The sequence below is a fragment of the Gracilinanus agilis genome, chromosome 4, assembly GCF_016433145.1.
Source record: "Gracilinanus agilis isolate LMUSP501 chromosome 4, AgileGrace, whole genome shotgun sequence".
Lineage (NCBI taxonomy): Eukaryota > Metazoa > Chordata > Mammalia > Didelphimorphia > Didelphidae > Gracilinanus > Gracilinanus agilis.
In genome coordinates, this window is record NC_058133.1 from 382993349 (window position 1) to 383018871 (window position 25523).

General features: G+C 35.4%; 1 protein-coding gene across 3 annotated transcripts; it reads right to left on the reverse strand.

Annotated features, from left to right (window-relative positions):
• Positions 1-1204: 1204 nt before the first annotated feature.
• On the reverse strand, positions 1205-25281 carry KIAA0408 (KIAA0408 ortholog). 3 transcript variants are annotated; one of them, XM_044676948.1, is made up of 6 exons: positions 25095-25281; positions 17004-17263; positions 12657-13022; positions 12491-12570; positions 8570-9926; positions 1205-4484 (listed from the first exon to the last, which is right to left on the reverse strand). In XM_044676948.1, the coding sequence occupies exons 2-6, from the start codon at positions 17136-17138 to the stop codon at positions 4311-4313; spliced, it is 2112 nt and encodes a 703-aa protein (XP_044532883.1). In that variant the 5' UTR covers positions 17139-17263; positions 25095-25281; the 3' UTR covers positions 1205-4310. The 3 variants fall into 3 exon arrangements, with proteins under 3 accessions (XP_044532883.1, XP_044532882.1, XP_044532884.1); XM_044676947.1 differs by having other exon boundaries at positions 17004-17267; XM_044676949.1 differs by having other exon boundaries at positions 8517-9926; positions 17004-17267.
• Positions 25282-25523: the final 242 nt, after the last annotated feature.

Sequence of the window (25523 nt, forward strand, 5' to 3'; positions counted from 1 at the left end):
TAGGGGAGTAGAGAGTAAAAGTAATTAAAATAATGGTTCTTCCCTTGTCATAGTCATAAAATTTCATTTAAACAGCTAAATAAAAGTCCATATTAGGAGGTAGTAAACTATGCAGAATTCTTTAGTTATAGGCATGTGATTTCTATAGCTACAACTCTATGTAGTCTATACCAACGTTTGAACTCTTGCAATCTTATCATTTTAACGAAAATAATTCCAACAGGACAAGAAAAAATGTTTGGGAAATTATTGAGGAAGGATGACTTTAGGACATTGCCTGCAATCTGATTTCAAAAAGGGGAGCGTTTCAGTCCTGCTCAAATCAGGTTGAACTATCATATTTTTTAAGTGGTGGCAAAGGTCTCTGCTATGTTGAAAAACAAAACAAAAGAGAAAAACAGTACTTCAAGTTGTATAGTAATTGCTTAAATAGTGCCTTTGGTTTCCAGAGAGTGCTATATTTAGGCCATGTAAATATGGCCTGAGTGAAGATTCTGTTTCTGAAGAATGGTGTCCCAGTTCCTGAAGAGTTTTGTTTTAGTTTCATCTTCCTTTGGGCTTTATTGCTAATGAAATTCTTTAAGAGGGTAATTTAATAGTATAATTGGGTATCCTCTATTTATGGCATCAGTACTTACTGTACAATTTCAAGGAACACTTTATCCAAAATGAACAGACATATCTAGGCAACATTTAGGTCATTGGTATCATCTGAATGCAAGTTTCAGAGTATTGCACTTTTTACACAAATTTAATGCTATTAAGATGTGAATTAAAAGCCCCAGAGTGGATGAGTATCACACTAGTCTTCAGGTATCATGCTCACAGCTGTGAAGGAATATGTTAGAACTGAATAGTCAAAGTAAGCCGGGCTTCCCATTCTTCTTCCTGAAACTACCTTCGATCCCCCTAGTGAGAGACAAGGAGAATAAAACATGTCTATATTTATTTTTAGAATTTATGAGGCTCATATTTATTTGAAAAAAGAGTAAAATATTTGTTTCTTGAAATAAATAAATGCTGTCTCAGGTATTTCTATAAACCCAAATTCTATCTGAGCATATCCCAATTGTCTACGGAGAGATTCCAAAAGCAAAAGCAAGTATTACCCAAAAGTAATGGTTTCAATCATTGGAAAAATAAGACAAAAGTTAAAAACCTCTTTCTTTTAGGAACAAATGTTTTTACAGTATGACAGAGACCATTGTGAAACCCCTTATTTATTTAGGTATTGCCATTGTTTAGTAGCAACCTTGTTGGGACTATTTTAAAAATTAAACATGACCAACGTAATTACTTGGGCTAATGGAGAGGAATTATGGATAATAAAAACAATTGATAATCCAAATAATCATTTACATTTGTTTGAAACACAGAGACACACAGAGCTCTCAGACATAAACACAAACACCCAAGTATATATATTAGAAACTCACATACTCCCTTCTGTGTTGAATACTGTTCCCAATCCACTCCTTGGGTCCAACTGTTGGCTGTGCAAAATTGTCTGGGTGACAAGGGATAAGATAAGTCATTGTATTTAATCTATCCTGATAATTTCATCAAGGATAGTGAAAGGAGATCATATGAATTTAGATTGTCTTTTACAAAATGTTTGGCCAGGAGAAACTAATAGTTGATGAAAGTGTAGTAGGTAAATATTTTTTGAAAATATTTCTGTACCATTCGTCTTCCAGTATAGGTATTTTCTTTTATTTTGGGTCTACACTTGAGATTTCATCAGCATAGGGAGCTTCCTTCAACACTGGAGATCATCAACTTATCTATACTTTTTAGAATTTGAGAGCTGTCTGTATAGAGTGCATTACTGAAGTATCCCTTACATATTTTCCAAGTTCCAAGAGTGTATAAGTATTCTACCATTCAATTTGGAAAAATCATCCATTAAATCCCAATACCAACACAAATATTACTACAGGATAGGCATTTTTTTCCTGAGAAAAGTACAACATATTTAGAAAGTAATCACACAGATAAAAATGAAAAATATTTTTGTCGAGTGTATTGCTAATTTATCTGAAAAACAGTTAAAACAAAAATGGCATGGATGTGAAGGTTAACATCTACCTTATTGAGAAATGGCATCTACGTTATTAGATCCTCTAGGGTAGAACACAAGCAAGAATAACAAACTGGTTGGGCTTTTGGGCATTCATCATTAGGTCCTACTATGCCACACAGTACTGATTTCCCAACAAATGCACACTTTTATATCACAGACCATACTTCTCAAAGTTGTTCTGCTGTCCTCTCCTTCCTGACCATCTGCCAGCTCCAAATGAAAAGATTCACATATTTTGAGAGTCAAATATTATTTGAGTTTATGTGGTTTTTCTTTGAGGGAGAAAGCATTGTGTTATGATGAAGGATTGCAATGCACTAAAAAAGATGGAGGACAATGGTCCTGAAAACTGAATGGTCCAATCTAAATCTATCAAGCGCTCTGAAGTAAGGCAGTTTAACATGTGTTAAATGCCATCAGTTTTACAGTTAAAAATTAAACCTCAATCCTTCACAATGCAACAGCCCTGAGCTTTTTAAGGCAAGCTGGGATTTAAGACCTACATATTCTACCTCAAGGTCTACTCTAGCCTAATGTATGTTTCTCTGGTTGCTGATAAACACACACAAAAAAAGGCTCTTTAAATACCTGTTGGGACAGGACTCCAGTCCTGTGAACCGAGTAACCTTTTGGCAGCAGAGGAAGTCTTGGATAAAAATTAATATTTGAGAAATAAATATAGTATAAAACTTGTCACAGAATCAAGTAGAAGGTCATAGTTACTTCTAAGACCTTCAGTCCTAATGTTTCAGACATCAGAGCACTTTGATTTCCTTCAGTCCTGTAAATGACATATTTACATGCTCTCTAAATTCAGGTTGTCGCCATAGTTTACAAAACTGTAAAGCTATAACTGATGTTACATTGGAACATAGATATTTAGTAACTTGTTTGCAGCAGAAAAAGCGCAAAGTCACCACAACTTAGGTGGGAATCAAAATATTATTCTTGTTTGACAATATAAAGTGTGAATTATTCTTTCATCCCGATAATTTTAGGGAAAGAGGTTGAAAAATGTAAAAACTGAAGGTGTATATACACATTGTTTTCACTGCCCTAAAAATGTCCGTTAGTCTAGATGGCACAATTACACAAAAACCTTATTAAAATACATGTTCTTTCCCACTAATAGAATACAAGCTCTTTGAGGGCAGGTACTATTTTGCTTTGAATTCCAAAGTGCCCGGTACATAATAGAGGCTTAATAAACTTTTGTTGAATTGAATTGAGCATTTTTCATTGGAGAGAAGAATTCAGTACAAAGCAGGTCTATTTTGTGGCACCTCATGGGGAGGGGACAGGGTTGTTTACTAAAATACCAAAAGAACTTCCTTAAGATCTAGTTGCCCAAATTACAGTGAGGGATCAAGTTAAAGCTGCCCCCCTGTACCGAGCAATGCAGAAAAGTATCTGTGGATATTTTAGGCAGGACTGTTTGCCAGAGGAAGCTACTTTGGTACAAATTATGCAATTTTTCATTACAAAAGGGGAGAAAAATCAGCCCTACTATTGGTGTTTTCTCATTATAAAGTTTAAGAAGTGCTATAAGAATACTATCAAAGATCACTAAGCTTGAGATGATACATATTTTGCAATGCATGTTGCTGCAGTTGGGGTATCAGAACAGCTTTTTTCTCTGTACCCCAAACACCATAGCTGAATGCCTAAGCATTCTTACCTAAGTAAGAGATAAACAAAGTATAAATATCAGTACTGTATATTTTCAAACTTTTAAAATAAACCCAAAGAATATATAGGTATACAGGTGATAACTGTTAAGGTCAACACTAGCACTTAAGTTTGACTCACCTAAATACATACCAGGATACTTCCTATTCAACACATGCACCTAGAGACACGCTTGTCATGCATACAAGTTCACCTCCTGCTGCTAGCAGGAACATTAGAATATACAAAATTGTACACCGTTTAAACATAAATCTAATTGGCAAATCCATGAGGATGACATTTAAAAAAAATGCTGTGCTGTGCTATTAAACAAAGAAACGAAATACAAGGAGATGGTTCATCCGTCCATTAAAAACACTGAAGACTGATGGAAAGTTGAGATTGTTAACCGCTTGTTCAGTATATCGCGAAATGGAATTATTAATCTCAAAGGATATAGAGCAGGACACAACTGGCTATAAGACACACAGAATGCTCTGCTTTGGAAAGTAGGTCTAGAGCTTTTGGCGCAGGTTCTACCAATCCCATCTCAGGAGACTCAGAAAACCGCTGTCTTTGATTGCAGGGGTACAGAAAAGCTGTGAACAGTCTTCTTCAAGATCGGGGGTGCGGATGGCGATCTGGGTGCCCATCGGGAAGGTGGGCGGCGATTTGCTGGCCGGGCGGGCCGAGAAAACCTTGTCCCGTTGGATAATTTCTCTGCCACGGACTCCTAGAACACAAATAGAGCCATTCACTTGGGGGAAGTGCCTGTCAGTACTGAAAAGTAACATTTCAAATGGTGAGCTTGGGCGCAGTTTTCTCAAAACGGAAAAGACTCACAGAGATATTTGGGCGGCATTAACTGGTACTTTTAGAGACTTCTCTCGGTGGCCGTTTTCATGTCATCTCTGTTATGAAATATGGGGGGGACAAATCCTTCACATTGTCAAGATTCCGGCTAGAAAACTTTCTTGTCACCATTTTGAATCCACATTTCAGGGAGGTTGTTTTTTATTTTTAATTTTTTATGCATTTAGGTTTCTGTACTACATTGCTTTATTTTTGTAATCTTTAAAATTTCAATTAATTAATTAATTGAGAATAGTTTGCCGTGGTTACAGGATTCATGTTCTTTCCCTCCCCTCCCCCCTCCTCCTTCCATAGCCAACGGGCAATTCCACTAGATTTTAAGGGTGGTTGTTTTTAAATTGCTCTCCTCTGAGGTGATTGGGAGACCCCAAAACCCTTTCAGTAAAAACTTAAAATGTTTGTGTTCTTGGACAACGACAAATGTTAAAATCTACAAAGGAGTGGTTTCCGTTCATGATGGTGTTTAGAGTTAGGGCTTACTGGAAGATAAAATTGAAACAATAAAAAGATGGGCATCCTAAGTTATAGGCAAAAATGGGGTAATTACTCTAGTAGAGGGACTCCTGGGTTTAGAAAATCCCTCTACCAGTGCAGGTCAGCACTAATAACTTATTTTTATTTTTATTTTTATTTTGAATATTTTCCCATAGTTACATGTTTCATGTTCAGCACTAATAACTTAAGAGTATTAGAAGGTTGGGGCAGCTGGGTAGCTCAGTGTAGTGAGAGTCAGGCCTAGAGACAGGAGGTCCTAGGTTCAAACCTGGCCTCAGCCACTTCCCAGCTGTGTGACCCTGGGCAAGTCACTTGACCTCCATTGCCCACCCTTACCACTCTTCCACCTATGAGACAATACACCGAAGTACAAGGGTTTAAAAAAAAAAAAAGAGTATTAGAAGGTTGCTTACAGAATTAGAAATGGGAAGTGAAAGCTTCCTGTTTGCATTTCATTGAAATCCTTAATGTTTTGATAATACAAAGGGTCCCCAATCCTATTATGTCTTATCAGCTCAGTGCCTGGAACCATTAAGCACTTAATATATGCTTTTTTGAGGGGAAATTATTTTCTATGTTTTTCCCTCAATTTATTATTATTTTTTTTTACCAATTACATATAACAAATTTCCACATAAGTTTTTGGAAGTATATGATTCAAATTGTCTCCCTTCCCCCAGAGCTTGCAAGCAATTCAATCATGTATTATCATACAAAACATTAATATATGCTGATTGACCAACTTTGCATCCCTTCTCTGTATCCAGACTATCCCATTTCCCTATTTGCTTCTTGAAATGATTCTATTTCTTGTGTATAGGATGATTAAATTATCCAGGGGAGCAATTTTCCTTGTGGATTATGTAACAACTTCCCATGAACAACAAAAAAAGCAGAACATTGAGAAGAAACTCTCATCTGTCATCATCTGCCCTTTCCTAATTTACTGGCTTATTGTGAAATATGTAGAAATGGGAATTGTAAATATATAGAACTTTTTCAGGCCCTCATACCATTCCCCTACCCTTAAAAATGTCACAAGTTTTCCTTTCTTTATCAAAATGAAATAATAGGAAAAATATTAAAAGACCTTAATCGGTGTCATGCCCCACTTTGGCAGTCTGGTGAAACCTATGGATCTCTTCTCAGGATAACGTTTGAAATGTATGAAATAAAATGAAAAGAATTACAAAGGAAACCAATTATATTGAAATAGAATTATAATGTTTTTAGAGTTCGAAGACTCCAAATTAAGAATTCATTCATTAAAGCAAGGTTCTCCTTTGTACTTTTTGACAAAATTCTAATTTCTAATGGAATGGGTGAAAACTCATGTTCATACTGGGATTTGCAAAGGTCAAAAGAGATGGGCTTAGGAAGTTGAATTAAGTCATGTGTAAGATCCCTTCCAGTTTAAGCCATTTTGATGATTTAATGATGAATTCTTTACTCCAACAAAGTGAGTGAAAACTGTGCAATATTTTCCTTATTTTGTATAACATCACAGGAAATATTTTTAGGTTTTTCATGAACCAACAAATACAAACAAAACCTTTTTCTAGGTAACCTCAGAAATAATAGGCAAAAGAGTCTTGTATAGCACTCTGCTTCAACATTCTTATCTCTGGTACTGGTACTAAAAACATAATATCTGTGATGATAGGTTTTTAAAACCACTAGGCTGAAAAAAAAAAGACATTTTTTAAACCTTACCTTCTGTCTTAGAATTGATAACTTGGTATTGATTCCAAGGCAGAAGAATGGTAAGGGCTAGGCAATCGGGGTTAAATGACTTACCCAGGGTCATACAGCTAGACAGTGTCTGAGGCTGGATTTAAACCCAGGACCTCCCATATCCAGGCCAAGCTCTCTATCCACTGCAGCTCTGACTAATTCTTTTTAAAAGACAGTCCTGGACTCTCACTCATGTTGTGGCCTAAAATAGTTTACAGTGCACTAAGACATGTCATCAAGTCATTTTCTATGTTTATCTTTGTTTCTAGGTATGAGATGCTCATTGATATCAAAGAACCAGTCTGTACAGAGACATGTCCCTTAATGAGATCCAACAGATATTCATTTCATTAATCTTATAAAGAAATAAAAAAGCTGATACTGGGAAGAAATAATAATCACATAACACATTTTAAAAATCTTTTTGGTAAGATTTTTGCTGTGATCAGCTCATTCCTCGGCTGTTGCAATATCCTGCTGGTCAGTCTCCCTGCCTTGAAACTCTCCTGACTCAGATTAATCCTCTGCTCAGCTGTCAAATTGTTCTTCCTTAAGGGCAGTTCCAGCATATCACCCAACCGCAGATTCAAAGCTAAAATCCTCTGGGTTTAAAGCCCTCCGTAGCGGGATCTCTTTGTACCCTTCCAGTCTAACACCTTTTTTTAAAATTTGATTTGATTTGATTTTAAATTATATTTTTATTTTTAAAAATATTTTCCCATAGTTATATGTTTCATGTTCTTTCCCTCTCCCCAAAACTCCCTAACCCCCCTTAGCCGATGCATAATTCCACTGGGTTTTATGTGTATCATTGATTAAGACCTAATTCCATATTATTGATAGTTAGACTAGACTAACACCTTATTTTGCCTTCAAATATTCTGCAGTCCAGTGGCATTGGCCTCCCTTCTCTTCCTCACCCACCATGTTTCTCCCAATTCACTACATTTCCACTGACTGTCCCCCCAGGCTTGGAATGCTCCCCCTCCTCAAATCCTGCACCAGCTTCCCTGGCTTCTTTTGAGTCTCAGCTAAAGCCTCATCTCCTACAAGAAACCTTTTGCAGAGGTCAGCCTTAAGGCTGGGTAGTTTGAATTTCAAGGCCAACTTTCACTATACTGTGTCCCTATTTTATGATATTTAAATGATTTTATGAGAACTTAAAAGCTCATATATCCTCATCAATGCCGTTTTATTGGCCCAAGTATAATAAAAGTCAGTCTTCACTCCAAAACTACTCTAAGGTCTCATCGTGTCATAGAGGTAATTCTGGGCTCTTGCCAGCTTTGCCAGTTGATTACAATTCCAAGCAGTGGTCACCAAAGTGGAAATGTTGGTAAGATAGCCAAAATTAGGAGAGGCTTAGCAAAAGGTGGACTGCAAAATGCTGGATATTTTTTATCTTTATTTATTTTTTTTTTATTTTCTCAATACACAAAGACAGTCTTTAAAGGCAGAGAGGTATGAGATTTGTGTGAGTGAAGGGACAGGAGTAAATTATTGAAATTATAGATCCTTAAAGTACTAAAGTAAGTAATAAAGTTGAAACTTTTAAAGTTAAAAGTTGGCTACAGGCCTAAGTTCCCAAAGGTTTAATACATTTAGAAACTGGCATAATATCAGTCACTTATACTAACAAATAATTGACTAATTTAATCCTTACCTGTTGCTAAATTCTGATGCAGCTCCACACAAAAATGCAGTATCTCCTCTTACCTCTGTTAATTTTTTCCTCTCTATTCCTTGCTTGCTTTGCTGCCCCACAGACATGACTGACTTCGTCTGAAGCTCTTGCTTTTCTTCTTCTGGTTGAAACATTTCAAAGCACTGATTAAAGATGTCCTTGTCACTCTTGACGTTGACATTACAGTCCAATTTGGTCCATTGATCTTGGCAGAATTTAGAGTTTTGTGACAAAGGCCCTGTCGATTTCTCATAGTTTTTCAACAATTTTTCCACAACTCCATAGTTTGACTTGGGATCAGCTGATCGTGGACGACCTAACAAATTACTCGGTCTCCAGTTATGTTCATGAAGCATGAGATGATAATTACTAACATTAGGGCACTCCATTGTTTGCTTAACTTGCCCTCCCGTGTTTTTCCGGTCAAAACTATTTGCCCTTCTCTCTTTGGGCACCAAAGGACTTTTGTTCCTAATGCAATACAAATTGTCGTTTTCTTTTGCGTGGATTACACACGTACATAATTGACCACAGGGCTTAGTGTCTTCGGATGAATTTAAGTGCTGCTGAATATTCTGTGCTGAACTGCAGCATCTGTCTGTCCGAAATACAGTTCTGTTAAATTCATCTGTCTTTGCTGCCAATTTTTCATTCTTTGAAATCTTTTCAAAGTTGCAACCAGCCTCTGTGAGTGGGTCACTGTTAGGTTTCAAAGAGAAACTCGGGTCATCGCTTCCATGAAAAACAGAATCAGATCTAATTTGGTGGCTTTGGCTCAACTTTTCACATGGAAGCTTTTCAGGGTTGGAGCAAGTATCTGGGAAACAAAATGTTGAGGGCACACTCTTGGAACCTGTTTCAAGCTTGTTTATATGATGGAACCACATATTGGTCTCAGAATCCTTATTACATTGATTTTCACTATCTGTTTTGCCATTTGGCATCGACGTGGTGAAAGTAACTTCATCTTTCAAAGCCTTCCAGGCATATGGGCAGGACGCAATTGCTTTATACTGCTTTGCAGGGAATTTATTACTACAATTCCTTTCACTCTTGCAGTCTTGTGTCTCCCAGCTATTGTTTAAATTTTCCTTTGGGCCATCAAGGAACAGGAGATCTTCAGAATATGAGCTTCGCACATTTCGAGAAGAGCTTCTTGGAGGAGGAATTGGTGGAATTTCATTTCTTTGCAAAGGAAGTATATCTTGTACACCATTCTCAATAGAGGTGTTATGGGGCATATCATCAAAATGGATTAGCTTCTTTCTTTGTATTGGTTTATCTACATCAAAACTGATTAAATCAGTTTGGGGGCCATTGCTGTTCATGTGATTCATGTCAGAATTATCCGTGTTTATTGTTTCCTCAGGAAAAGGAGCTGACTTCATCCTGCATAAAAATAATATAGAGCAATTTAGTGATAGTTGTTTAGGAGAAGTCCTCTAGAGAAACAGTAAATTGACTCTCAGGTGACTCAGTAAAGAAGAGATACCACATGTTGCTCAAATACTGCTTTGTGGGATCATTTCCCTGCTCATGAACCTTCACTGGTTTTTCATTCCATGAAGCTCAAAATTCCTTCACCTAGTCTAACATTCAAAATCTGGATCTCTTCAATTTTCATGTCTCTTCTTCCCTAGAAGAATCCTCTGGCATGATCAGGTCTAACTAGTCATTGTCTACCACCCAGGTCTTGCTTAATCTTAGCTCCATATTGCTACTCATGCATCCATTTCTTTGAAAGACCTTCAACTTCTTCCCTACCACTCTTATACCTTCTCATCTTCCAAGAATCAGAATAAGATTTACTATTCTCTGATCCCTTCTTGACCACCTCAGCCCATGATGACCTCTTCTTCTTCTGAACAATTATTTCATACCATCCATGTAGATACACATTGTCTTGTACTGCTATCTTTGTTTATATTTCTTGTCTTCCACTAGACTATGAACTCCTTTAGTGAAGGTGTTATATCTTGTTCTTTGAAGTCTCCATATTATTGTGCACAGGAGTTTTTTGGAAAATCTGTTCATTAAGTTATGGATTAAATTTCACTGAGGTTTAGTCTATATTTTATTAGAGATGGGATGAAAATGCATGTAAGCATAATTATTGCCTTAATATGGGAAAGCCATTGACCTGCAGGAAATAGAGCAAAATATGACCTTCGAAGTATCTATTTTCCCCTGTTTATTCCCATGGCAATGTGGACCATATTCCATATAAAATATTCCTCATTTATTGTCAACTAATTATTCTTGATCTGGTCCCCAAACTGCCTTACCTTACCTATCGGGAGTTTTAACCCTTTTTTGTTGTCATAGATCACTTTAGCAGTCTAATGTTACCTAGGGATTCCCTTTAAGAATAATGTTTTTAAATGCCTCAGGTAAAATCCCTAGAATTACAAAAAATTATATTGAAATATGCTTATCAAAATATTGAAAAAAGTTCAAATTCAGCCCTTGAAGTTTAACCATGGACCCCAGATTAGGAACCCTGTTTTATGTTCTTTCCAGTTTTACATTCTCTTATTAGATAACCAATAAGAAATTTGAAGTGAAAATGGACTAAAAATCTAGCAGGTTTGAGGAATATTTACTTTATAGAGATCCAGCTTTAATATTTACATCTGTACTTCCTACCCCAACATTTTTTTAAAACCCACAAATACATTAAAGTATTAGGCTTTAATTCTGTAAACAAGAGGATATTAGGCCTTAAAGCCAGTAAAATGAAAGCATCAAGCCTCAAATGGGGAGTTAGAAACATGGGAATGAACAGAGACACTGTAGAGACCCAAAATAATAAGTGTTCAGTTTAAAGTTTAATAGCAAAACACTTCACATCTCTATATAACTCAATTCCCTCTTCTATTTTTCCTCTAGCTGTTTATCCCCTCACTGATACAAATATCTGAATCAATCTTGTTAATTCCATGTCTTCCATATTTTTATAAAATCAGGCTAATTTACTGCTCAGCTTGAATTTCAATTTTCTCTCATAAAGTTTGATGAAGGAAACTATGGGAATAACTTGATATCAAGGCTCAGCAGCAGTGGAGGAGGCTGGCTGGCTTCAAGAGCTGTGTGGGAGAATTGGTTTATAGGGCTGAAAAGGAAATTTTGTTTAAGTAAGCTATAAGATGGAGTGCGAAGTTATTTATAAAAAGTTACCTATAAAAAGCTCCTTTACATTAATTCTGTGAGAATTTTTAAAAAATTAATCCTTTGAGTTGTAACTGCACCTATTTCTGTAGAATTCCATTGAATTTGTCTTAAATACCTAAAATTTCACTTGTTTGAAAGGACTATAGATATGATGTCTAATTTTTACTGTATGTCTCTACTCAATGTCTTTTAGACATGAGCTATCATAACAAAAGAACATTTTGATTTGATTGGAAACATAACAATAACAGTTGTACAAAATTAATTTAATCAGACTAATTCAACATAAAAGTTCCCCAACAAATTATAGTATTGGGGATAATAGTTTGGTATGCTAGAAAAAGCATTAGTTCTGTGGTCAGAAGATAAGTTCAAATCCTGCCTCTGCTATTTGCTACCTTTGTGACCTAGAGCAGTTCATTTACTTATGTGAGTTTTAGCTTCTTTCTCTGTATGAGGGACTGAACTAGATAACATTTAACATCCATTCCAGCTTTGAATCTATGGCCCAATCATCTTATCAATCATTTTATAACTAAACACTCAAAAAATGAAAAATTTTTAAATAGTTTAAATAGAAAAAAGTTTAAGATTTTTTTTAAAATTGCCCCTTTGGAGAAGATGCTAACTATTCAAATAAAAGACAGCAGTATAGTAATAATCAAATTAAGATTCTAATGACTATTTTAATTTGGAGACACTTTCAAATTCCAGATAGGGTCATTTTATTGAAAAGTATTATTATTCCTTAACATGAAAGAACCATAAATGTACCAGCGTACCTTCCATGGTGAGTTCTCTTTCGAATTTCCTCTTGAAAGCTGCATAATTCTTCACTAACTTTGGCAAGTTCCTCAAGAGCCTTTACACATATAAATAATATTGTATTAGCACCTTGAAATGTAAATATTTCTTAAGCTACTTTATGCCTGCTTGTGTTTTACTTACTGTATTGAGGGCATTAGTACAGCTTTTCTTTTCTTCTTCAGAAATCTTCAAGTCAGATTTGCCCTCACATTTCTTTTGGTTCTCTGTGACAATAGTGTCCATTAACACTGCATTGGATTGCCTCATTTCTGTTTGTTCTCCACTCATTTGATTTTTTTCCTCAAGGAAGCCATCTCCTTTCATACTTTCTGGACTTAGGCTTACAGGACAAAGTCCATCACTCAGCACAGCAGTGTCATGTTGTCCTGAACTTGGGGAATGTGGCAAAAATGGCACCATTTTACTTTGAACATTCGTATCATGTTCAATAGTTTTGGAGCATCCATTCTTTTTGCTCTCCCTCCTGAGTTTTACTTCTTGGCAAAGCTAGAAAGACAATAAAATTATCAGTTTTCACCTTGGGACAAGCATTGAGAGTCTCTCCTTATTGCATTAATTTGTATTTTATTATTAATGAACTTCCTGGTTTTTTTAATGCTACATTATATCTGAGGACCTCAAAGCCATGTAAGAAAAAGCGACTTGTTGATCCTTACAGGAAATGTTTTATGATAGCCAAGTAAGGGTCAAGTCTTGGTTCTGTCATACACTAGGCTTGTGACCTCGGGCAAATATGTAACTTCTCTATTCCTGTTTCCTCACCTACGAAATTGGGGGGGCGAGAAATGCCCTACATATCTCACAGTTATAATATAATATGAGTAAAATGCTACACTAAAAGTTATTTTATTGTTATCATTACCTTACTTATCTAGCCTTTGAGAAATTTAGATTTGACATAAGGAAGAACTTCCAAACAATTAAAGTTATTTGAAAATGAAACAAGCTGTTTTGAGTGGGAATGGGTTTTCTCCACTAGTAAGCAAAGACTGGATTGTCAGGGAACCCTTTTGCATATTCACTGAAATAAATAAATCTGAAGATGCCATAAGATCACAAAATTATAGAAGCAGCATCTTAGTTCCACACACTCTTAATGCCCTGCTGACATATCTATTTGTCATCCTTATTCCGACTAAGGGAAAGAATCTCTTCTAATTCTGAATTTCTTAAATTCTAATTTTGTGGTCCAGATTTTTTTTACTTTCTTAATTATTCCAATATAGATGTTTTGGAGAAATGGTAATTATAGAATAATAATGCAGTATAAGCAAATGATAGTGATAAAATAACTAGTAATAATAATAATGATACTTACCTGTTATATAGTTATAAAATTACATTATTTAAAAATACATTGGTGCCTCATAACCATCCTATAAGTTGGATGGTTGAGGCTTAGAGAAATTTTGAGTCACTAAAGGCCATACAAAGAATAAATGAGGGAACCATGACCCCAGTCAGCTCTTGTAAGTGTGAGTACAATGGTCTTTCCACAGTATCAGGCAGCCTCCTGATGTCTTGGGGAAGAGCTTCAGAATAGCCTGTCAGTCTATCCAGGTTCTTATTTATCAGAATTGTGCTTGGTTCCAAACCTTTGCTTAGGAAAAGTCATGTAAGATGAAGATGCCAGAAGGAGAATGGAAGGACTCAGTCCCAAACATGGTATCATTACCATGACTGTGTTGCCCTACAGTAAGATACAGATGTCTTTTGGTCAAGTTATACCCATTGTTGATTCCCTAAGGATCTGTATCTGACTTCAGGATAACATAGTATAAGTTTATGGTTTTATCTAAATAGAGATTAGCGTAAAACAAATGGTGGGATTACAAAATCAGTTTATTTTATTAATTCTGATTATACGATTCAGTATCCAGGATCATGAAACTATAAAGGTAATGTCTTAATTCCACACACACTTACATATCATGCTGGCTAATATTTATTTGTCAGACTTATTCCAACTAAGGAATTATGTACTTTCAATCTTTTAGGCAGGGCCATAGTAGCAAATATTTTAAATATTCATACTTAACTATGCTTGTGGAATAATAAATGATACCCAACCCATTTATTTTCTTAATCTCAGACTTTAAATTGACAAGATTCCTTTCTTTGACTTATAAATATGTTTTTTACCCAACAACAGAATCAAGGACATGCTTCCTTTGCCTCTTTCTCATATGATCTCTTTGTAGACAGTACAATGCTTTCTTCTCTTTAGGTGAAATATTTCAGAGAAGTGGAAAATCCTATTAAAGGTCTTAAGAAGGGGTCTTAATGTGTGGTCTGATAATGTGCTTTAAATATTTTTATAACTATATTTCAATATAATTGGTCTCTTTTGTAATCCTAAACATTTTATTTTATGAATTTAAAAGCATGATTCTGAAAAGTCTATAGGCTATACTGGCCTACCAAAGAGATCCATGACACAAAAAATGTTAAGAATCTTCGAGCCAGAGCAGCAGTTCTTCATGTGTGGTCTATGTCCCCTATGAGTTGCTGAGACACTTTCAGGAAATCCATGAAGTCAAAACTACTTTCATAATACTAAATGTTATTTACTTATTAAAATACTACATATTTTTCCAACTACATATCTGTCTGACACGAGATTTTCTTTTTTCCAACTACATATTTTTCCAACTACATATCTGTCTGATACTGGATTTTCTTCATGTATCTCAACTAAAGCAATATCTCATAAGAGACAATGCAGAAACAGATGAGAGAATTCAGTTATGTTTTATGAAGTCAGATATTAAGGAAATTTACAAAAATATGTAAAATGATTCACTCTGCACACTATATATTTTTTTGTTTTGGAAATCGTTATTTTCGTAAAATATTTGGCAGCATTTAATGGTTTTATTGTTTTTTTAAATGAATAATTTTTTTTAAATTATCAGTTTTAATTTTTAATTCAGTAAATATTGGTAGATATTACCCAAATAAAAACTCTTTAAGGTTCTTAATAATTTCTATGAGAATAAAGTGTTACTCTGATCAAAAAGGCTGGCCAGAGGAAAACTGACCAGAAGAACTCATAACATCATTATGATGCTACAATACTACCCCCACCCCTCAACTGAAGACTATTTAAACTAAATGGCAAAACAAACAAGCTAAATGGCATCCAATAATTGGGTTGGCGATTTTGTGGATTGTGTTCCTCCTTTCCTACCCCTTCACTGGGTGGTTTGATGAGCCAATGTTTGTGTTTTTATAAGGCTACTAAATGAGGGCTTTAAATCAATCCACATTTATCACTGCAGGACAAGTCTAGATTGAACTCTAACTTTTAGTTGTGATTTGATTCAGGAACCCTGTGTCAATGCACCAAAAATCTATGAGCAGAGGAGGGGAAGGAGAAAGTAAGACACTCTCAGAACTACATTGGGGACTGGAAGAAATCATGCTGTACTCTTTCAAGCCCTAAACCTGGTCTATGTACACAGCTATTGGGTAGGAGCAACATTGGCATTCAGTGGTTCCTCACAATTCCCCAAATTAACTTATGTTTTAATACTGGCAACTACTAATTGCTTGATGTTTAATGAAATAAAATGTTTAAGGTTAAAGATAATCAGTAAATGCATTTTAAGAACCTGCTTATCTAAGTTGAAGATTCTCTAACCTACTGTCTTTGTAGGTATAAACATATACATAAAAATAAATACTATAAATATTGTCCAAAGAAAGCAAGTTAAAATTAATTTTTTATGGGAAACACACATATTCACATATATCCACAAGTCAAAATACTGAAGTTGTGGCAGTCATGTCCTAGGCTTGGCAGAATAAGTGATAGCTAATAGAAATAAAATTACTATTTGTATCAAGGTTGTGGCATGCTATTTATTATAATACTTTTTCTACAGAATATCACCAATAAATAGAGCAGAACCTGCCAAAATAAATCTCATACCTGATGCCGTTTGCTGTTTGATGTACAACACTTCTATTTTCCTGGCCTATGTAGCATATCATTTCTTTGAGGAGCTAGAATTCATATATTATTTCTAGGTCAGAAAGAAAAATTTTCTAACACCCATTGGAATTATATTAAATAACATTTATCCAATTAAATCTTAATTTCATAATCATCCCTACTTGTCTTTGGTATTGGAAATTCACATATCTCATTTCATATCTATAGTCTCTTTAGCAACAGTACATTATACCAATAATTAAATAATAAATTTGTTCTTAATATATATTAGAATATTTTAAAATTTCTATTCAGGAGTATAAAATAAGAGCATTTTCTTCACCACTCATTGCCATCCAATGAGGTTATGCCTCTTTTGCTCATCTAAAGAAATTTCACTATAGCAGAAGCCAAATGGCTGGAGAGGAAAAATGGAAAAAAATGACATCTAATGTAAAGATAAGCATTAACGAAAGAGGATCATTTTATTTTGGGAATTCACAAGATTTTCATAATAAACCACCTCTTACCTCTTCTATCTTCTTTTGCATAACCTTCCATTGGTTTTCCCATTCCTTCCTTTCATTGTCAAATTGGTCCAGTAATTCCATCCTTTCCTTAATCCAGTTTGTCTCTGTAGTCTCCCATTGCTTTTGAAGGTCCATGGCAACAGAGTAAGAGCCAGTGAAGAGGTATTGTTTTGAAGTTTTTTTATTCTTCTTTGTTTCTCTTTACTGATTCTTGGAGTCTGGGAGTTATTTGTCTGAACCAATCGCTCTTGCCTTTGTGTCTAGCTTTTAAAATAGATCATAGTATAAATAACAAGATACAGTTCCAAAGCTTCATGCTTTCTGGAAGTAATGTCAACAACCAATGAACAATAAATAAACTATAGGAATATTGGATGGGAAAGAAGAAAAGTAGAATGATAGCAATCTGCCTGAGAAAGGGAAACTATCATAGTCTGGAAACAAATTCAAAACTTTGTTCTCTAACAGGACAGAAAAATTATATTAAGCAAACTAGTTCAAATGCTTGAGTATGATGCATTTGTATGTTTTTTTTTAACTTGACAAAGTGATTCCTAGAGAGAGATTCTTGCATGAATACTCATGATTAAGTTCAGCAGAATCAAAATACCTAAAAGAAACTAAGGCTAAGATTTTGGCTCTCTGACCATAGTAGAGTATAATGTAATTGGGCCAGTTTTCATAATTTGTTGTATCCTCCCTAAACATTTGACTGTTTTCTGACTCATTTGCAGCCAAAACTACATCTTTGCTGCCATTAGTCAGAGGCTCAAGCTGTGTCAATATGAAGTTACAAGGATCAAATAAAAACCAGAAATTCTAAGTCAACTGGGTCAAGTTTTTTTAAGTAATGATAATTGAAAAAAATTAAGTCATTTTATTTACATTATGCCTAAATAAATTAAAAGGATCTGAAGACCCTCAGTATAAAATTTATACCTACATATTTTCCCTTCCATAAACTATATGTATGGCCTAGCTAGATGGTTGAAATTTAAGATGTTTAAAGAAACATTTTACTAAAGTCTAGGAAAAACAAGGGTTGGGCTGAGCTGTTACTAAAAGTTAAAAATTACTCAGTAAGTCTCCTAATTGTTCTTTAATAATAAGAAACAGTAATTAATGTTTACATTTAGCTATATTAACCTTTTTTTTAAAGAATAAAGACATGTTCAGTTCTCTGTCTCTACCTTTTCTCTCAGTGGGCAATATCTCCACTCAAGAAATTGTATCATATGCCAATCTGTACAATATACTTAACCAGGTGTTGGGAACAATGAAAAGACTAGTGAGTTATGGGCCTTTTATCTTTTTTATTTCGTATCTGGCATAAAATCCTGATTGTTGGCTCCCACTTCATTGTACAAAATAGGTTAATTTGGCAGGAATGGTTGCTTTAAGCCTCTTGTTTGTCAATAACTGCTTTACTTGAGACATTGGTCAAGCCTGTAATACTGGATTGTAGCTCCTTCCTGGAAAAGAGTGGAGAACTTCTGACGTTCAACCATGTTCCAGGTATCATCTGATATCTTAACCCAATGGCACCAACAGCCAAAATTTAGCCTTTGGAGACATTGCTTAAATGAGTTGTAAAAATAAGTAGTCTAGGAATATTCAATGCCACTACATCACTAAGTACAAGAAATCCCTTCAGGAACTGGAACCTCAACCAGATTATGTGCATTGCTCATGGTCACAAAGCTAGGAAGTGTCAGAGGTAGAATTTGAAATCAGGTCTTGATTCCAAGTCTAGCAGTGTATTTCTTTTGAGGGTACCATCATAGGTTCATAACCTCATTCTCCATTTTTCCTCTCCCTTATTTCCCAGAACTAATATTTTGTCAAGTCCTGTGGCTTCTAGCTCTGCCTCTTTTGTTTCCATTCTTTTCTCTCTGTTCACATAGTCACTACTTTAATTCAGATTCTCATTATCTCCCCCTATTGGAATAAGCCTCCTAATTGGCCTCCATATTGCAAGTACCTCTCCTCTTTGGCCCATTCTCCACATAGCTTATCATATTCTCTTTTTTTAAGGCACCAGTCTAATGATGTCACTTCCTTGATTAAAATTTTTTGGTGGTTTTGCATTTCTTTTAGGTTAAAATAGAAGCTATTCAGCATGACATTTAAAGCTCTTTGCAGTCATTTCAGACTTTAAAAAATAACTCCTCTTTGTAGACTGTTCCTCAGATTCCATCTCTTGTCTCTGTATAGTCTGCCCCCCCCCATGTCTGAATTGTATTTTGTCCATATATCCATTTCTCATAATTCTTAACTTCCTTCAAGGCTCAGGTTAGATAGTCTTCTATACAAAGCCTTTGATGATGCTATTGGTTCTCTTCACAAATTACTTTGTATGTACTTATCTGCACATAATTTCCTAAGAACCATGTCTATCTATAATCATCAAATTAGTTCCTAGTTCTCTAAATGTGAGCTATTTGTCAAATCATCAGTGAGTATATATGTAACTAGAAGAATGAAATAATGCCAATCTTCACATTTTTACTATTTTAAAAAAACAACAAAAAAAGGCTAGAAAACAAAAGGAACCTGCACTGCAGGTTCCCCTTAAAAAAGCAAATAAAAGAGTTGATGGACTTGCTTTAATGAACATCCAGAGGCAACAAGCAAAATCATTTAATGGACAACTTGGCCATCTGTTATTGGCATGATCATGATAATTATTTGCAGAAATGAACACCATGAAAATAATTGTAGCTTATGCACCAACATCTGTCACAAAAGATGAAAAGACAGACAAATTCTTTGCAGAATTCAATAAGAATTTACTGATTTTCCAAATTAAATTAATTTATTAGTATTTGGGAGCCTCAAAGTAAAAGTGAATAAATAGGTGAAGATGGTAAAAAATGCATTAGAACATAGGATTTAGCAATAAAGAATTAGAGAAGCCACAGTCTTTTATACTATTCAGAAGCCAATTGCTTATCCTAAGTAAGTTCTTTCTTCAGGAAAAGAATTATAAAGTATTAGACACAGGAAACACTAAGTAACATCACAAAATGTTGTTATTTTTCAGGGGACAGGAAATGACTTGTTGCTGATGTTGAACAGTTATTTAACAAAGTATTTATTACACACTTAATATGTGCCAGACTATCTGCTAAGTGCTGAGGATTCAAAGCAAGGCAAAACCAGTCCCTGTCATTGAGGTTTTCAAATTCTAATGAGAAGGACATCTTGAAAATAACTATTATTTATGATATATACAATTAAATGGAAAGCAATTTCAGAGCTAAGGTTAGTGATGGCAGTGGGAGAGGGAAACCAGGAAAAGGTCTGAGGAGCTGAATCTTGAAGGAGGAGAAGGAAGCCCAGAGGTAAAGGTGACAAGATAGAGCACTCCAGATATAGCCAGTAAAAAGGTAAGGAGTAGAGAGATGGAATATCATATGTGAAGAACAGAAGGCAGGTTGGTGTGACTGGATTATTCTTGAATGTCTGTGGGCTGTCAGCACACTGCTTTGTTTAGAAAAAGATAAAAATTGTTACAAAATTAGGAGAATAAAAATGAGAGAACTATGACATGTAATTAAACTTATTCCAATCTGACATAATTAAACAAGGTATGGCTTGGGTAATGGCTGGAAGAAAGGCCATAGATGCTGATTACAAAAATATTTATATAGATTTTTAGCAAATGTAAATCATTTTTGTGATAGATAAAAAGAACCTTAAAAACACCTTAATTAACAAAAATGTGACTCACATAAGCAAGACAATGGTAGAGTATAAACTTGTTTATAACATTATACAAAGATTTATTTTTTAAAATTGAGAGCAGTATCACCTTATAAAAATCAAGAAGCAGCAGAGGGGAAAAGAAATTAAAAGAAAATTTGGTGAAAGATCCCATCAAATTTCATCATGAGGCCATTAAAGGATGAAATTGGTGGAAGGGTGACACTCAAGAAAACAATGGATAATATCTTCAAAAATTAAAGACAGACTCTTATCACCATGAAGGAATAGGGAGACAAAAGATTTAGATCCTAACATCACAGTCCAAGATGTGCTGCTAGAGGAAGTGAAAATGGAATTTTAAAAAGTTGGCAATATTAGCTACATTGGAGCAATTGTAGTGGCAGTACAATTTTGAGAATGCTGAAGGGTTAATTTTTACAGTATCTGAAGGATAGGAAGATACCAAAAATGTACAAAGAATCTTGGCCATTATATTGTCCAAAAAAAGGTGAGCAAGAGAATAAATATTTAAATTATTTATCAATTTATATGCCTACTTTTCTACATATTTAAAAATTGCATGAAAATAACCTACATATACACAGAGGCATATTTGATGAGGCTGTTGTGAAGAAGCAAACAATCCAATCTGATGTCATGACCTGATGATTTCACCTTTGTAACATCTCTCAAGTATACCTACTTCTCTTCTCTGGCACTGCCACTACTCTGGTGCCAGTCTTCATCATCTAATGCCTGGATTACTGTGATAGCCCACTAGTAGGTCTGCCTACCTCAAGTTTCTCCCCACTCCCATACATTGTCTATTGAACCACTAAAATGATTTTTCTAGAGTGCAGGTTCAATCATATTCCCCACCCAATCATTTCCAGTGGCTTCCTATTGCTTCTAGGAGCAAATAAAAAAGACTCTTTTTGGAATTCAAAGCCTTTCATACCTAGCCCCTTTCTACCTTTCTAGTCTTCTTACACCTTACTTCCTGACATGTCTAGAGCCAAGAGGAGTGTCTTTATGGAACAGCTCTGGCCTGTTTCACTGAATTAAATAGCATATGTCACTGGTTTTTATAAATTAGCTTAAAAGTTGGATGAAGTTAACAGGGGAAAAGATGACTTGCTGCATAGATGACCTTAGTTCATTGGAATTCCTTAAGATGTGATATTTTGTGTATCATTTCTGTTAGAGAAGGAAAAAGGAAGGATGTTTTATCTACAAGGACATACTTAATCAAAGGAACTCTAAAAAGATAGTAGAATGGTTTCAGGTCTAGAGAAACAAAGTAAAGAAAAAAGACCTGCTTCTTAGTAAAATCGGAGAATTATTGAAATAATTTGCACATCAGTAATTATAGAGAACTCTTTCCTCCCCTTGTAGAATAGAACCCTTTCTATTTTGCCTGACACATTTTGAATATTTTAAGTTCAAAGGTTTCACCCTTTTTGATTCTTCCTTAGCTCTTTCTGGACCTATTCCAAACTAGAGTATAAATTGAAGCAAATTCCTTCTGTTTCACCCACCTAAAGAATATCCATAGGAAAAGTAGTAAATTAGAATTGCCTCAAGAAACACAGTTTTCCCCTTAGCCGAGTGACATTCCTAAAGGAAAATCTAATTCTGTACTTATTTGAGAAAAGCCAAACTCATCACTTAATGTGGAAGAAAGCCAGTGGACAGAATTTGCACATTTCTGGGGCCAAAGCTCTTGCTTAGTGCCAGGAATGTGATGCTTAGAGATCAAAAACAAGCACTGGCTTACAATTTCCAATAGACCACAAATCTGTGGTTTTCTTTATGTCAGGGTTTGTGCAGACATTTGAAGCCTCCTATCTTTGCTCTGGATCTATTGTAAATTATTAAATGAGGAAGAGGAGGAAGGAGAAATGGATAATGATGATGATGGTGAAGGGCCCATGATAAAGAAAGACGCTGAGTGTGAGGAAATGAATCTCCAAACATTGAAGACAGATTTTGAGGTGTCATCAAGAGCTTTAATTATCTGAGTTGGGAATATAGGGGTTAGAGTTGGAATGGTGAAGGAATAGCACCAAGAGTCTTTGTTTTGCTCCTTGATCTAGGTTCCTCTCTGTGGCTTCTCCCATTCTGTTCTTCTCAGTCCTCTCACTTCCCCTTCTCAGACACCCTTATTTTATGTCTCCAGCCTCCTGATTGTCTCATATCTTGTCCTTATCCCCAAATCTTCCAACTGGTCCCTGTTCCCTAGTTGATTCCTTAGTTCCATTTTTACCCATTTCCAGGTTCCTAGATTCTCCCATTTTCTCTCAAATTTACTTCCCTGATCCTTGGATCTCCCTGCCATGTTTATAATCCTGTCTGGAGGGTGAAGTTAGATTCCATAGCTGTCCCAATTTCCTTTTCCTTCTTAGCATAATTTAATAAAGAAACTATTACACTTTTATAAGGGTAAATAACTTGGGATAGTAATTGTAATTGCTTCTCTGAAATATATTTTTTTAACTTTAGCCTTTACTTATTTACATATTTTCAAAGATGCCCAACTGTGCATAAGCTCTTCCATCCTTAATCATTCCCTCTCCTTAAGTGTTTCAGCGTTACAAAGCAGAGAATACAGAAGAAATATTTAGGAGTAATCCTCCTCTTACTTTAATGTAGAAAAATCCTATGCAAAATTAGGCTGTAATAATCACTGCTTTATTAGAAAGCAGATGTAAATATTCTCAAAATAAAAACATTTTTATTTGAAGAGAACTCTAATTTTAGGGAGTATATTTAAAAAGTACATGAGCTTTGATCACAGTCACCATTGACTAATACTATTGAAGCAACAATAAAAGTCCATTCTGTTCCCAGCTTCTACTGGTTTCTCTGTTCCTTCCTCTCCTACAGACTTTGGTATCTGTGTGGGAGAAAGGGAAGATTTCTAGGGTCTATGCTCTGTGTTGTTCTAACTGTCCCATTCTACTCCATTCATATCTGGAGACAGGATCAAAATGGACTGGTGAGAACAATGGCAAAGTAAGAGGAGAAACAAATTCTATCATTCCTAATTTTCTCTTACTCATAACTCCAATAGCTGTGAGGGAGCTGGTGATTAAAGACAAGAAAGGGAACACAACAATGGGAAGTTAGTTGGATTCGAAGGCAGAGATCCTAGCTTCAAATCCCAGCTCTGTCACTACCTGTATGTAGGACTGGGCAACTGACAACATTGCTGGACCTCAGTTTCCTCACCTGTAGAAATATGGTGGTTGGATAAGATAGCTTCTAAGGCTCCTTCTAAGCCATACAACATATGATTTTTATCATAAATACTTACTAAGTGTAAGATACAAAGATAGAAAAAGAGAAGCCGTGTATTACAATGGAAAAAATATAGGCTCTGGAATCAGAGGGCTTGGGTTCAAATCCTATATTTGATACTTATTAAGTTTCCTCAAATGTACAAATCAGGAGTTTGGATTAAAGTAGCTGGAAATTTATGTCTATGTGTCCTTAGGCAAGTAATTTAACCTCCATGAGCCTCACTCAGATCTCTTATCTATAAAATAAGGAGTTGGACTAGATGTCTTCCGAGGTCTTATTTGGCCCTAAATGATAAGATAAAATCTCTGGCCTTAATTTCTGATAACCCAAAGGGCAGAATGATGTAATACAATGAGAGTTCCCACAGGAAATCATTTTTATTGCTACTACAAGCCATAATCATATCATCCAACCAAAGGGAAGATCCATCCTTGCTTTTACTTTTCTTTAAAATACCGTTGTTGCCTTTTTACCCTTTGTAATTTCTGGCCAAAATCAGTTTTGGTCCCTGTGTAGATTTATTTACATTTGTTGGACTTCAGCTTGTCAAATATTATCAAGAGTTAGAAGATTTCAACAGTAGCGTCTCTCGGTCTCTGTCTGTCTCTGTGTATCTGTGTTTGTGTGTGTGTGTGTGTGTGTGTGTGTGTGTGTGTGTGTGTGTGTGTCTGCAAATGCTCAATAAGAAAATGATAAGCTTGAATGAAAGTGAGTTTTATGTTAAAAATTGCATTTTGTGAACTGTACATTTAGAAAAATTGAACCTCTCCCAAATCCATTTGAAAACAGTCAAACAAAAGTCAAGGCTAGACTACTTGATAGTATTGTCAGAATTTTCTCATTGGAAAAAAAAATTTAAGTCTAAAGGCACCATCTAAGTAGCTGACGGTTTTCCCCCCTTGGAACTCAGTACAATTCATTACAACATACCTCACCGTTTTTAAGCCACGCACAGGCAAGAGACAGATGTTTAAATAATCCTAGGCTCCGGCAGTTTCAAGGTTTTAAAACATATCATTCCCCCTCTGCATTTTATAACAATTAGATGCTCACTTTGAGACTTCCAGAAATAAAACATACCTTTTTTTTTTTGCAGGGGAGGAAATCCTTTGAAAGTTCTGTCAGTCTATTGGAAAATCTAGTAGTGAAAACAAGTGGAATGTATAGTTGGAGAACAGAAAAAAATTCCCAGCTCTGTGAATTTCACTCCTTGAGGAGACACCAAAAAGCAGGCTCCAGAATTCAACAGTCACACTGACAAGCCTCTTTGGAGCCTTCACTACTTTTACAGAATAAAAAAAAAAAAATACAGTTCAGCTCAGCGTCAGACCAGCAGCTGGGACTGGTGTGACGTGGGCTGTGGGGAGGCTAGCCTTAGAGCCACCTCTTCCAACCCCAGCTCTGTAACTTTAGATCTGTTCATATTTTGTGTAAACAACTTTAGGTCCAGGACATTTTTAGCTTTATAGCGTAGCTGAGTTTTTCAGGCTTGCCAAAAGAGCTCATGTT